The sequence below is a fragment of the Nicotiana tabacum genome, chromosome 19, assembly GCF_000715075.1.
Source record: "Nicotiana tabacum cultivar K326 chromosome 19, ASM71507v2, whole genome shotgun sequence".
NCBI classification, from domain to species: domain Eukaryota; kingdom Viridiplantae; phylum Streptophyta; class Magnoliopsida; order Solanales; family Solanaceae; genus Nicotiana; species Nicotiana tabacum.
The window spans coordinates 91,811,182-91,826,262 of NC_134098.1; the positions used below are offsets into that span (position 1 = coordinate 91,811,182).

A 15,081-nucleotide genomic window follows, 5' to 3' on the forward strand; every position below is an offset into this window, starting at 1 on the left:
TATAGTCCCGAACATAAATAAATTTGGTATAAAATTATCATTTTTATAATGAACTACATAATATACTATCAGATGACTGAGAAGACGAAACTACATTGTTACAAAATAATAAATGGTGGGCTCTTTTATAAAATACAAAAGTTTGGGCAATTTTTAAAAATATAATAGTAATATTTTGGGCGGGGATTTGAATTTTGGGAATTTGCCAAAATATGAATAAAATTTATGAACAAATATGTATTTACCAAAAAAAATTTAGAAGAACTTTAAAAAAATCTATTGCCAAACAGGTCCTTAATTTTCCAGTTTCTCCACTAAAGTCTTGCAAATTGCGAATATATAGTTTAGAAACAGTTTTTTGGAATAGAACTAAATTTGGTTGGCCTAAATGACTAGGATTATTTGTCCCAATTCCCTCTCTAGAAGTCTTTATGTACTTAATTAAGAACTGATGACATGTCCAATTAATAATACTACTTCATAAATAGCTAGTCAACAGAGCATTAAGATTTAATTTTCTTAATAAGGAGTGATTCACCTTCATCAATGACCAATCCGAAGCGGTTCGAATTAGTTGACCAGTGAATTTTAAAAATAGATAATTAAATTAGAAAAACATAATACAATAGTAATGGTCTATCCGATACTATTCGAATTAGTCGAGCCAATAAATTTTTAGAAATAGATAGACAAGAACTCGACAAAAAAAAAGGCAAACTAAATGCAGGCACCATTCATTGACAACAAGATAATTCTCTGAGAGAGAGGAAATGAATTCCCATTTTTTCTTTTCAAGTTGTTTCAAAATGCATTGACAGCTAAAAGAAAAGAAAAAAAGAAAACAGAAAAGAACTAAAAGAGATAAGGAACAAGAATCCCTTTAGAGATCCAATTCCTTTTGCTTGGACAATTTTAACTTATTCTCACTCTCTAAACATTCACTTAGCAACAGACACCATCAGCATGTTTAAAAGTTAAAACTGATGGCTGGCTTTTATCCCCACCTCTTCTCTTCAAACCATCTGTCCAAAAACAAATTAAAACAAAAAATTAGTTAGTTAAATCATCAAATAATTTATTAATAGTACAAAAAAAGAACCAAAAAAGAACTTAACTGGTTTTCTTGCAATTTGTTTCCAGGTAACAGAGATGACTGGAAATAACCATAGTGTTCCTGGTAAGCAGATCTCCCCTGCATATTAAATAATAAGCACATTAGTTTTATCTCTTTTTAAGATTTTATATTATGGAATATTAATCGAAGTCATAACTAGACATACATGCACAAAAACAAATTGCTCAAGTACCTGAAAGTGTGTAGTAGAGTAACCTTGTGAAAAATCCAACACATTTTCCACTGACTTTGTGTTCTTGTTCATAGTGAAATTGTTCTATTAACAATACCAAAGTAAAAATAAAATAAAGAATTAATTGAATCATTTTGTAGAAACACTGTAACAAGTAAACACGCAAATGGTAAAAAATGTCACATTCTTCAATTAATGCAATAGTACTTAAAACTTACATTGGAGAAGTCGAAGAAAGGTGAGCTAGCTGTATCATCCAGTACAGAAAGATGTTGTTTTTCTTTAGCTTTCTGCCTTTTGGAATTGCTTTTAGGGAATGTAGGATTAATGGGTGCATAATAATGACAACCATTAATATTATGTCCATATTCTTCTTCTTCTTGATGAAAATGTGGAGGTCCTGAAGATGCATCAGAAACCATTGACAAATCCTCCTCTTCTTCTTCCTCTTCTTGATTTTGCTTTAAACTCTTGTCAGCTTCAAAGTTTTTGCCTTTACAAGAAGCATGAGTTAGAAAAGAATTTTCTAAGTACAAAGTCCAACCAGACTCACATCCACTACTACATTCTGAATCAGCTGCCAACATTCCATAATCCATTTTTTCTGATTTTTTATTTTATTTTTTGTATGTCTAAAAACCAAGAAAAATAAATGGGGAGGTTTTTTTTTGGGTATGCTAAGAAGAATAGGAGTTGAGTTTGGAATGATGACCAAAGCACTGCACAAAACTATTGTAGTGAGTAGTGACACAAACTTCTTACTAAATAGTCCAAGAATATGTCACAGTTGTACCCCTCTAGCTCTATCTATTTAGTCCTTTTACAAAGTGGGGTTTTTTAAGAGGAAAAAGCCAAAATGAGAGTGGAGATAGGAAAAGACCAAAGGAGAATCAAGGCTGAAAATCCTAGACCTGTTTTGTCCTCAAGCACTCAATTCTACTATCTATATGAATGAATCAGATAATGCCAGTTGGGCATTGAGAGAGAGAGTTGTACAAAAGCCGATTCATTATTTAAATTTGATGGATACTAAGCCTATCGTATTTTTTATATTATGAATTCAAAATTTAATATTTATAAATATTTTACGTCTATATCTATGTTCTATGTCGAAAATGACGGGTTTAATTGGTCTATCGAGCTCTATAGGGGTAGGGGGTTAAGGGGGGTGGAGGTGTTGTGGGGATTAAGTAAATATGGCCGTATTTGTAAGAGAGGGAAAAGAAGAAATTGATGGAATGGATGGGAACGGAGCCACAACGTTATCACATGCTGGACAGCGAGGCACTGCGTACGTTCTTAAGTCGTAACAGAACAAGGTACAACTTCCTCAGTATTTGGACACCTTTCTTTTAATTTCTTCCCACTAGCACTTTTGGCTATACTCCTAAGCAATTACAGTAATGTTAATGGTTTGATTCGATCAATTATTTTATAAAATTTATATCATATTAATTTTTCATTATTCTATTATATATAACTAAATTTAGGTTTTTCGAAACTGTCTCAATTATGTCAATTCTTTTTGATATCGGTGCGGTTCGGTAATTTTTTAAAATGTCATATAAAAATCACTAGTAGTAGTAAAATGCAATAACATACGTACTTTTATAGGGCTTAAAAAATTCTATAGACATTTTTTACAGTTTAAAAGGCGATGAATTAAGAAAATACGAAAGATGGATAGAGTATAGATCCATCAACTGTTCTACATCAACGTAAAAGAAACTAAACAAATACAGAGAAAATGTAAATCACACGAGTGGAAAGATATTAACCAAGCTAGGATTCAAGAATAAAGTCTATAGAAGATCAAAAATTCAATAAGATAAATCTAAAGCATACGAAAGGAAATATATTCAATACATTGTAGTTTGCTATTCATAATCGCTACAATACATTGTTACTTACTTGTGAATATGCTAGAAATAATTTAATTTCAATAGGAGTAGCATAATAGGTCTGTGAGTTATGATTTTGAGTTTAGTTACTTGTTGACTTGTAACTGCTTCATAATTCCAAAGCCTAAGAAAAAATTTAATGCTTTATTATTTTTAAACTTAACATAAAAATATATTTTTCACATTGTAAATTTATTCGGTACGTTTCGGTATTTTTCGGTTTATTTTTATAAAATAAAAAACTTACCCTAATTATCGGTACGATTATAAATTTATATAAAAACCTACGGTTTTATTAAAAGAAACCTAAAAATCGGTTCGGTTTCGGTACGGTACGGTACGGTCGATTTAGCCGATTTTTTAATATTCGGACAACCCTACTCCTAAGCAATTAAAGTAAACACAACCAAATATCTCATTTCTAAATTATGTTTGTTTGAAGCTGCGAGGTTAGGAGTGTTATTCCTGAAACATTTATTTTAGTAAATTGTTTGTACTTCAAATGTCACTAGTTTGTGTTGGGTTTTTTCGAAAGGGTGTGAATGAGAAATGGAAAAGACACATTTTGAATTGCACATCTTCATCTCACCCTTTCATTATCTATAAATTTAGAGGCTTAACCTCATTTTTCACTACCGAATCTGAAAATCTCTCCCCATTTGTTCAAAGCAAAAACGTAAGCATTTTGTGTGATTTGCTCCGCCATTTGAGTTCGCCGAAGTTTCGTGATTTGAAGTGCCGCTATCACGGAATAGTTATTCCGTTCTATGCTGAGAGGAATTAATCCCAAACCTTGGACAACTATGAGGGGGTTAAATTCCTTAAGGACACACAAGAAACTGTGGGCTCAGAATTTTCTGTTTTTGTTTATTTAAACTAACGTCCTCTGATTTTCTGGCTTTGAATACAGAATATTAATAGTTTGCATAGTGTCGGGGTAGAGTAACGCCATGGTTAGGCATAAGTCATCAGTTCAAATTCGACAAGGAACTTTGTAAAACTCCAATCTAGTATTCATATTTGATTCATATCATTATACTCGGTTATAAAAGTTGATCATTTGTTTAGTTAATTTTTATTATTATGTAATCAGATAACGTTTATGATTGTATCAACTGATTTATATTCGCAATATAGATATATGAGTGTCGACGTACACATCTATATACTATATTAAAAGCATGAAGGCTCTTAGCGAAATGTCGTTCGCCTTTTTTACCCTTTTAACATAGAGTTCACACTAGACAAAATAGTCATTAACTATTTTCCTAATATTTGGACTTTTCACATTAATTTAAAGTTTGACTATGAAATCTTTCTTTATTTGAGTTAGGTAAAAACTCCCAATACTTAGTAGAAATTATATATAAGATTCTTTCCTTATTTAAATTATTTTTTAAAAAAGAATTATTAGTTAAGTTTTTCGATATCTTCTAAAACAATAGTAATTAGGTGACTTTAGAAGTCGTTATCCAAGTTTTGAGAATTTTTTTTTGAATGGGAAACAAAACGTGTAGGCTTGTCAAAGAAATAAAAAAATATATATACTATAATAGTTATTTTATTTACTTAAACAACATAGTAGGTAGCATTTCAAAAATATTGTGGATTTTTGAAAATAATTACAACTCCTATGTTGGCTGTACCTTTTAAATTAAGTAAGAAAATAATAAAGTTCTAGCCAATTTTTTTTATTAATTTGACCCCAAAATAAAAATACATAATAAAAATAGATAGTTATTTTCATCTAAAAAATAACAAATAATACACAATTGGTACTTTATTATTTTAGCTAAAACTATTTTTATCTAGCTAAAATTTTTATAAATTAGATCTGAAAAGATAAAATATACCATTAGATCAAATAGACATTATATCTAAAGAAGAAATTAAAAATATAAAATTGGATAAAATATACGTTTGTATATTAACATGAAGCAAGAAAAATACATAATTATATTGTAATAAATAAAGAATTATATTAACGATTGAAAAATATTACATCTTATCAAAGTTAATTTTTTATTTTTTTTCACTTTCACGCGCCTAAAGGAGAGTGTATGTATCTACGCTCTTTACCACGTTAACGTCAGGAGTAACAACAATCAAATAGCCAACTTCGGTGGTACTTAAGACTACAATTTGTTTAGGGGTGTAACTGATTTCGTGCAAAGTTTAGAGGATTTTTTTTAACATAACCTCCATATTTTTGGCTCATAGATTAACATGGTCCTTCTAGAATTCATAAACGGTAATTAATCTATTACAATCTTAGACTCTTACTTCCATAAAAGAAAATATCGGATGCATGATTATGTGCTTGGACAACTAAAGAAAACTCACTCCAAAATGAAGAAATAGTAGATTAATCAAAATGTACCAGTTAAATAATACATTTTGCAATAATAATTTAGTATTTTCTAATATGTTGAAAACAATTGATATGATATTTCTTATTGATCATAGAAATAGAATAATTGTATTTTGGTCTTGAGAGTTTCCTTCTTCATTGAAGTTAGCTAATTAGGATCAATAATTTTTAGAAACTTAATCTTTTATTAATTTTTATTTTATAACTCAAACACAAATTTTAATATAATATTTATGTAATTTTCTAAAATTTTGTATTCGTTGAGATAGGGTACACGCGCAATGCGCATATCCTAAAACTAGTAGTATATTAAAAGTACGAAGGCCCTTAGCGAAATATCGTTCGCCTTTTTTACCCTTTAAAATAAGTTTTGCATTGGATGAATATGTAATTTAAGTTACTTTCCTAATATTTAGGGTTTTGAAATCAAGTAAAATTTTAATTATTACCTAATATTTAAGAGTTCAAATCAACTAAATAAGGACAAAAAATATTACAAAAATAGAAGAGAAAATAAAGAAGTAAAAGGTAAGATTCTTATCAAACAACGAAACTCCATGACAAATATTGTGTAATTTTGTGTAAATATACATAATATGCACGCAAAAACTACACATAAATCTTAGGTAACATAAATGTACTTTTCTTATTGAACTATATACATTCAAAATTATAATATATATTGTTTTTCTAAGATTTGCTACCTTGAATGTATTCTCTTGTGGCATGTATCTTCAACAACTTGATAAAACAAAAAGGTTCTTATTTGTGTATTATTAATTGACTTTGCCCGGATTAATTCAAATTGAGTTTTATGAAATTTTAATTTATTCTTTAGTTATCTACCAATTAGTTATTTCTTCCATAAAAGCAGGAAGAATGAAATTTAAAATTTGATAGTGTTTATTTATTTCTTACTAATTCTTATTTTATGTATTTTATAGTTAAAAAAGATGACGAATTTAATATATTTTTGCTAAGGATTTTCAATTGCTTCTTTTAAATACTCGTAATTATAGAAATATTGTTTGTATAATATCTAAAATTCATAAATTAAATTTTCATTTTCAAAACTTAAGATTAAAATTAAATAGCTTGACTTTCACGTTGAGAAGTCGAATGAAACTTAAAGGAGATAGTAATCTACTTTAATTTATTTAATCAATATAAATTTTTAGTAATTTGTCTAGAACACTGACTCACTATTAGTCATTTTCGGATAATATATTCATCTTTTTCATGACATTTTAATTTTATTTTATATTTTAAATATATTTTTAAAAATAATTTATCTGATTTTAAAAATTTATCTTCATTATTATGGGTTCACGCGCAACACGCGTATTATAAGAGTAGTTAACTTAAAATTCTGTATATTGACATAAAGTGAAGGTCCAATAACTGGACATACTACTTGTGGAATATCATTTTTCACGGACTTATTAGTTAAATGGCAATTGGTGGGACAATCGAAAAGAAAAGAAATAAAGAATGTCAATTGTTGGGCTGGCTATGGCCAAGGAGAGATTCTTGTTAAATTCTTCTTGTACAGATGAATAATCCCTAATTACTGAGAACTATTAGATCGATGGAGAAATGATACGTATTTTTATTCTGGATTGTATTAAGGAGTTACTTACTTGCCAAAAATATCTTGTGCCATATTAATTTAGGTCAGAAATATCTTGTATAGTGGTACCTTAGGATGAATAGAAATGTGGATCCAATATGGTGAAGCTGTGGGGTTGTGATTAACTAGTGTTTAAGAGAAAGAAGGATAGGATCAAAAAACTTGGCGGTCAGTTTAGTCAAGTCAAAATTAAGGTACCACATTTGACTAGTTTTTCCAGAAATGTATCGTGCTCTTTTGACAGAAAAAGTAATTAAAATTTGTACACTTCGTATTTAAAAAGCAAGTGGAACTTGAATCAAGTGTGTATTTTATAAATAGTATTAATGTGTTGAAAAGTTCAAATGGTCATATGATCAGACAAGAATCTGACGTGGAATGCTTAAGACATCAGATTATGTCTGTAAACATGGTTTTAACTCTATGTTTGCACTTTAGTACTATATATATTAACTAATTTAATTTAAACTCTTAGACTGAAGACTGAAGTGTCTGAAGAGGGCTCTGGGGATGACTTAGAGCCCGTTTGGACATAAGAATTTTTTTATTTTTTTCGAAATCAATGTTTGGGCATAAAATTTTTAATTTTCACTTGAATTTAATGAATTTTGAAATTTATCGAATATTTGAAAAACTCCAAAAAAGCATTATTTCAAAATTTTCACTCAGATCACTCATAAAAATTCAAAAAAAACCCAAAATTATATTCATGTCCAAACACAACTCTAATTTTCAAATACTATTTTCAGTTGAAAAAAAAATCAGTTTTTTTTTAAATTTTACAAATCTTATGTCCAAACGCCACTTAGTCAGCGGTAAAAGTTTACCAACATCTCAAGTTTACATCAAACTATATTAATTTAACATGATTAAATAATAAAATAATATATATATCAATTAACTATGATTTAATGATAATAATATACGTAAAGTCTTAGTGAAAATAAATATTATATATTTATTAAATTGATAGTATAAACATTGAGCGTGAATAGATTTTTTCTTCTTAAAATGACTGTTTTTATCAAAGAATTCACAAGTCCTCTTAGACATTTGACTGTGTTAGTATCAAAGAATTCACATGCCCTCCTTTTTATTTTTACACGAACTCTCACACACATGTACGCACGTGTGCATATGGCTATTTGAGAGCTTCCAACAGATATACACACATGTATGCACGTGCGCACACACTTCAATCTTTAATCTTGGCTTGTTTAAATATACTGTTAAGTTGAGTGTGCTCTCTGTTACTCATTCCAATGTTGACTTCTTGTTTATTCTCATCCCTCAACTTCAAAAAATTGGACAAGATTCTTCCCTAGCCCAAACTTAACTTTTTTCTTTCATTTCAAAGTTAAATACTCGGCTAAAATGACAACTCTTAAAATTCTAGTAAGCAAAGTTATGAACATTTTATAGGAAAGGAAATTTTCTTTATAGAACACTTCGTGAACTCTTTCACAGTTATAGCAGTGGAACTTTTCTGGCTTAAATAGGGATAATTCAATAAGAGAATTAGATCACCTCTTTTAAAAAATAGATTTCTTAAAAAAAAGAGTATAAAAGGTCAACTCGATACACAAATCATTCTGCGTTCAAGCAGGGTTCGGGGAAGGACTGCACCCAAGATGTGTGATGTAGAAAGCCTAGTCTGATACAGGTATCAGTGATTGATTCCACGGCTCGAACCTCTGACCTATAGGTCACAGAGAAATAACTTTATTAGCGTTAGCTCCAAGACTCCCCTTCTTTTAACAAAAGGTGTGGACCAACAAAAAGGGCTTTTCCCACCACTCTTTTAGGCCACATTCCTACTTCCTCTCCATTCCATTTCAGTAGAAAATATACAAGAGAAATCGACAATACTACTATCAAGAATGCAACTATCCTCTAGACAGCGGAAGATAACAAATAAAATAGTTAAGCTGATCACAAGTTAACCGGAACATCTCTGTTAATAAACAAACGTGAAGAATGCAACTATGATATGCATAGTAAATCATTTGTAATATCAAATGACGTTCAAAAGTAGGGAAAGAAAATGAAAATAATTTTAATGGAACGAGAAGACACATGAAAGTATCTTAGGGAATAGTGCAAACCACGCACACATGAGCAGAAGTATTAGAATGCGTCAATGCGCACATGAAATACTGATTTTGTGGTAGTAATATTTACTGTAAGAGGTCGTTTGGTAGAGTGTATTAGAGAAAATAATGCATGCATTAACTTTGTGTATTGGTAATGCTTTGTTTGGTACATCTTTTTAATTTATGTATAATTAATACAAATATTAGTTATATACTCTATTTGGTATTATCCTATGTATAGCTAATGCATAGAAAAAAATGGCATTAGCAATACAAAGGCTATTATTGCATGCATTAGCATGGTTAAAGATAAAATTATCCTTAAAGTCCCTTAAGTTAAAGAATATGGAGGGCATTTTTATAAACAATTAAATTTCTTAAAAATTATGCAATGTATTTTAATTTTTAATACACCACACCAAATAATGCATAAGAAATAATCTTTGTATAACTAATGATTGCATTACTAACCCATGCATTACTAATACACCTTATTTAGCATTATTCTTATACGCCCTACCCAACGACCCCTAACAGTGTACTTGGCCAACGTGAGCAACCTCTGTGACTGTGTGCTCTACTATTAATTTGCTTATGTGGTGGCCTCTGCTTAGCTTGAGGATTTGGTTTCTTTTCTTGGTCTTAGTCAAAGCTTTCAAAGTTCACTTCTCACACACAGACACCACCACTGCCCCAAAATCATGTGCTCTTCCTCTTGGATCACTCGTCAATATTAAGACTAAACCTTGAACACAAATATATAAAAATAGAAATCAGATAAGTACTCTGATTTAAGATGTGTTTTGAACTGTAAATTTGCCAATGCACCTTGTCATGTTCAATTTTCCTTTTTAATATTGGAGATATACTAGTTGGTGCACAGTTTTGTAACTTTGAAGAATATGAACTTGTCCCTCTAACTTTCCTTCCAACATAAATTAAAAGTGTTGTTCGTGATAAGATTTAAACCTGTGATATGCGACTAATCAGAAATAAAGTAATGAAAATTCCAGGGCTACCTTGTCATATCCAACGTTCAAAATTCGAGATTGTAATACTCATATAATAAATTCTTGCTTCCTATTTGTTTACAAAAATAAAAGAGTTAACTTCTGTTTTATTATTTATAACAAACATGCTCTTAAAAGAAAAATAATTTGATTTTCTCTTTTGGAGAAACAACTAAATGGTTGTTTTCCAAAACTAAATTCAAATACACACATTAATTCCAATTTGTCTCGAAATCCAAACGTATCTATTATTCGTTCATAAATTTAGACTATCTACAATTCTTACTAATATTAGAACAAGGAAGCTAAGATTAAAGAAATTATTTTACCTAAAAATGGGGTAATTTCCAGTAGAAGTAGCAGGTGCAAGTAGCAAAAGCACATTGAAGTTGAAATAATGTGAAGGGGCAGAGGGGCATTCATTAGAAAGGTGCCAATACCTTGTGTCTGATCCAGCTCATATATGGGCTCCAATATTTATAATTTGACAAATGTTGTTTTTATTATACTTGGGTCCCATGATTTCCAGCGTTCTTGCAATTTAGCCCTTCTCAATCTACCTATGTTAATTAAATGTTTTTAAATTTTTTTATCGGACTATGTCAATCTTTTGAATGGGTGGGGTCTGGAGGAGGTCAAATCAAAAATCATTGACCTTTGCCTTTAATCATACTAGCAATTATAAATTTTTAAAAAATTAGTCTTGTTTTGTATTCTAGCACTTTTTGTTTTAATCCTTCTTTATCATTGACCCTTGTCTTCAATCATACTAGTAATTACAAAGAGAAAAATAATTCTGATTTTTCTTCTATTTCCGTTTTCGTTTTGATTCTTTTAGCGGCTTGGTATTATGTAATATCAAATCAAACAATTGTTTACCCGAAAAATACTACAGTTGAATTTGTTCGTGGTTTTTAGACAGATGAATCAATTTGATCTCAAAAGATAATAAATTAATCAATTTTCGTGCAAGATACTTAGCTCAAATGTAGATAAAACGATAGATTTGGAGAGTCCAGAAATAAGATTTTCGGGCACGATGTTAATAAGAACAACAAGCTAGAGAGAGAAATAGTATCAAGATGCTGTATTAAAATATGTTCTTTGATCTCCAGAAAATCTTGTCTTACAATGATAGTTGAACCTTTTATTTATAGCTCAGTAGGCGTAATGGTCGGGCCCACCACTAATGACAATTATCGAAGTGCGATAATGAAAACCTAACGGTAAACATAAATGCCCAAATTCCTGTAATGGGCCAATATTCTTTAATAATGTAGAATATTCTTCATTAAATGCTACCGGGCGCAGCATGCTTAATGCCTTTATGGACTTGCCTTTCTCGGTGACACACGAGGTAGACGTGCCCGATTTTCTATCCTCTCGGCTTTGATATCATGTGTCCCCTTCTTTGGTGGCCACGTATCGTAACATATTTTATCCAATACAAATAGTCCCTCTACTTTCCGGTGACATAACTTTGTGTTACCGGGAAGTTGGTGAGAATCTTCTTTTGGCGGGAATTACTATAATTCCTTTTGAAGGTTACTGACGGTTGATTAGACGCTTGTCCCTCCGCATTTAATGCCTAGAACATGCGTCCTCCTGTGATTTAGCACGTTTTTACCGGTTATCGAGGTAATTGGAGCCAAGTATTTTAACAGCCCCAAAATTTTACCTATACGTATCAACTCCCTTTTCCTTCGGGTTTCACCAGTTGCTTGATCTTCCAACCTGAATTTCTGTTCTACATCTTTTCTCTAAATTTTTCCAAGCACGTAACTTTTTCTTCCCCTCTTCAAATGGCTTCTTCATCTATATGTTCTGGTTCTTCGAAGAATAAGAACAAAAACGAAGATTTTGTTCCTCCAACAGTAAGTTCCATAATCCCCAAAAGGCTCAGTACTTTGAAGTATTTGGAGGAGAAATTTCTCACTGATAACCCCTATACATGGGTGGTTAGCAGGTACCCATCTTCCATTCGTCCTTCCAGTATCCCTACTGTGAAAGAAGACTGTTGCTGCCCAAATTTGGACATCATCTCTCCCGACCTATCGGAGCGAGTGACCCTTCCGAGAGAGGGTTTCACATATTTTTGCATGTACCCTTTTACCTTGGGTACGTTTACTTTGAGTGGGGAGCTTGATTCCGTGATATCGGAATTTTGTCTCCGCTACCATGTATGTTTGGCACAGGTAAGCCCCTCTGTGTGGAGGACGGTTGCCTGCCTTCGACGCCTGTGCTTTGAAACCAGAGAAGAGCTGACCCTGGCTCACATGATGAATCTATATTCCCCCAAGATCTTCTGCGTGGGAGGGGTGATGATAAATCTTTGCAAGCGTAGTCACCATGCTTTGATATCCAGCATGGACGATGACAATGACCGAGGGTGGATGGAACGGTTTGTTGCAGTTGCCTCCGGTGACATTATTCCAACAACGGCCTCATCCTTTCCGGTTGCTTGGAACCGTTCCCGTGAGTTTCTTTCAATACGTTCTCCCCTTCAAAGTGCTTTTTTACGCCCATATTGATCTTTCAACTTCTGTATGTTATAGCGACCTTATGGGCCCCACCGGTGGCAGAAGGCTTGGACCGGTGGGTTCAAAAGATTTTGGACATCACCATGCCCTAAATCCGTTTGTGGAAAGAACTATCCATCAAATACGGGTGGAAGACCAAAAATCATGGTAACTATAAATTCACTTTGCTTTAGTTTTTGCATATGTGGATTTTGGCTGAATCTCCTGACTTGTTTGTCAAATTAGGTCTACCCCCGGGCTCAGTCGAGATCCCCGAAGAGGATGTTTTGGTCGACCCTGCTGATGCGGTGAGGTTGCTCCAGGAGGCTCTTGCTCGAACGGGTGCCTCGGGTCAACTCCGGGCACAAATATTACTTCACAGAGTCCCCGGTCAGAGAACAAACAACCAAAAAGTAGGTGTTCCTCTGCATCCAGGGAGAAGAATAAGAGGGCAAAGGTTGATGCCCCCGAATCATCCCAGGTGGCAATGTTGGCCGGTCCACCCTCCGGATTGGTCATAGACACCGTAGTGATTGATGATGAAGAAGCTAGTGATGAGGGAATTTATCTTCATAGAAGACAACGATCTTTATCCTCTCAACAGGATGCTCAACCTGTTGCAATCACACCCGCCGATGATGATGTCTCGTCACTTTGGGGAAAGTTTGATTTGGTGAAAAATGCCAACTCCCGTTCCCGAGCCCTAATCGTTGTGCCCGGTACTGCAGGCAGAGTACTGGGTCTTTGCCGTCCTCGGTTGGTGAGAACCCAACAATCAGTACTGCCTACGGTGTAACTGCTTCCCGTTCTTCTCCTTTACCAGCTTTATCACCACCTACTTCGCTACCAGCGGCTGCTACCTCTTTTCCATCTTCATCCTCGCTTCTCCCAACAACATCATCTCCAACGGCCGCACCTGACCGTGCTGAAGGCATTCCTCTTCCCCAGTCTCCTGTTCATGGGAATTTGGGGCAAAATTATGCTGCTCCTTCTGAAGATCCTCATAGGAGGAGGAATGTTACCCTCTCGGTCTCTACCAGGTGAAATCTTCTTTTCCGACCGGTGGAGCTTGCAAATTATATGAAGCCCTTGGCTTCAGAGAAGGATTGGGAAAAGATTCAGACACTCTCGGGAGAGTGTTTGTTGAACAATACCATGCATAATCCTGCAGCGATATGCTTCTTTCTTTCTCTACTATTTTGTCCAGCTTCTAAATGAGTGCATTTTAAGTTTTACCTCTTTTTATCTCGCAGGCCAATTTTCTTGCTTCTGAGGGCCTACAAAGGTTAATCCGCAAGAAGGAGGAACTTTTTTCTGAACGGGATCAGCTTTTGGCGGAACGAGATCGGACTGTTATTCGCCTCTCGAAACTGGAAACCAGGGCCATTGAGGTCGATGTTTTGGAAGCCCATTTGCAGCAAAGTGAGCAAGAAGTGGTAACCCTCGGCTAGGAAGTTGGGCCGCTAAGGGTCGATTTTGATGAAGTCAAGGCTAAATAGGCTGAGGTCCAAAATGCCATTCTTGCTACCAATGATCGTGAGGCTGTTGTTGTTGAAAGGGTAACTAATTTAGAAGCAACCTTGAAATCTAAGGTCGAAGCACTTGCTGCCGCGGGGGCGAGACATGCCCGATTGGAGGAGAAGTATAAGAAAATTATCGAGCACAACAGACTCTATAGTTCAACTGTCCATGATCTCGATGTTAGTCTTTGATCTGCTAGGTCCGCCCAGGACAATCTTTCTACCGAGATCACTCAGTTCAAAAAAGAACTCAGGCGCCGAGAGGCTTCCCTCGTTGTTAAAAAAAACTTATGCCATATACAGCATGAGGAGAAAAGCCTTAGAAACAGCCAAAGCTGGCATTATTGATATTAATGCCGAAATTGCAAAGGCACGCGAGCTTGAGTTAGCTGCAAAGAATGAACTCCTGAGGCTATCTGACACTCCCGGTTCTTCTGACTCTGGTTCTGATATTTCTGATACTGAAGAGGAATCGGAAGGCGATGATGCCGAAGACCCAGTTGGAGAAGATGTTGAGTCATCGGTGGCACCACCTACTGCTCCCGGGGATATGGATACTTCTCTTCATCCCAATTCCAGTGATTTTGTAGATTAGATCTTTCTTTCCCTTGCTTGGATATCTGTGCAAGTTTTTAACCCTTGTGCATGTCTTCCTATTTTTCTGCATATGGTCTGGGGTGCATTTTCTTTTATGCACTTTTGTTATCGAGAATTATCCCCTTTATATGAG

The 15,081-nt window shown here is 33.5% G+C and overlaps 1 protein-coding gene across 1 annotated transcript; it reads right to left on the reverse strand.

Annotated features, from left to right (window-relative positions):
- Positions 1–751: 751 nt before the first annotated feature.
- Positions 752–2,092, reverse strand: LOC107797715 (protein SOB FIVE-LIKE 5-like). Its single transcript, XM_016620624.2, has 4 exons — positions 1,526–2,092; positions 1,308–1,391; positions 1,116–1,192; positions 752–1,022 (listed from the first exon to the last, which is right to left on the reverse strand). The coding sequence occupies exons 1-4, from the start codon at positions 1,904–1,906 to the stop codon at positions 995–997; spliced, it is 570 nt and encodes a 189-aa protein (XP_016476110.1). The 5' UTR covers positions 1,907–2,092; the 3' UTR covers positions 752–994.
- Positions 2,093–15,081: the final 12,989 nt, after the last annotated feature.

Coding starts and splice junctions, on each gene's coding strand:
- LOC107797715 (XM_016620624.2), bottom strand. CDS start 1,906: ATGGATTATGGAATGTTGGCAGCTGATTCAGAATGTAGTAGTGGATGT. Junction 1,193..1,307: donor ACTCTACTACACACTTTCAG/GTACTTGAGCAA, acceptor TTTAATATGCAG/GGGAGATCTGCTTACCAGGA. Junction 1,023..1,115: donor AACAAATTGCAAGAAAACCA/GTTAAGTTCTTT, acceptor GTTTTTGGACAG/ATGGTTTGAAGAGAAGAGGT.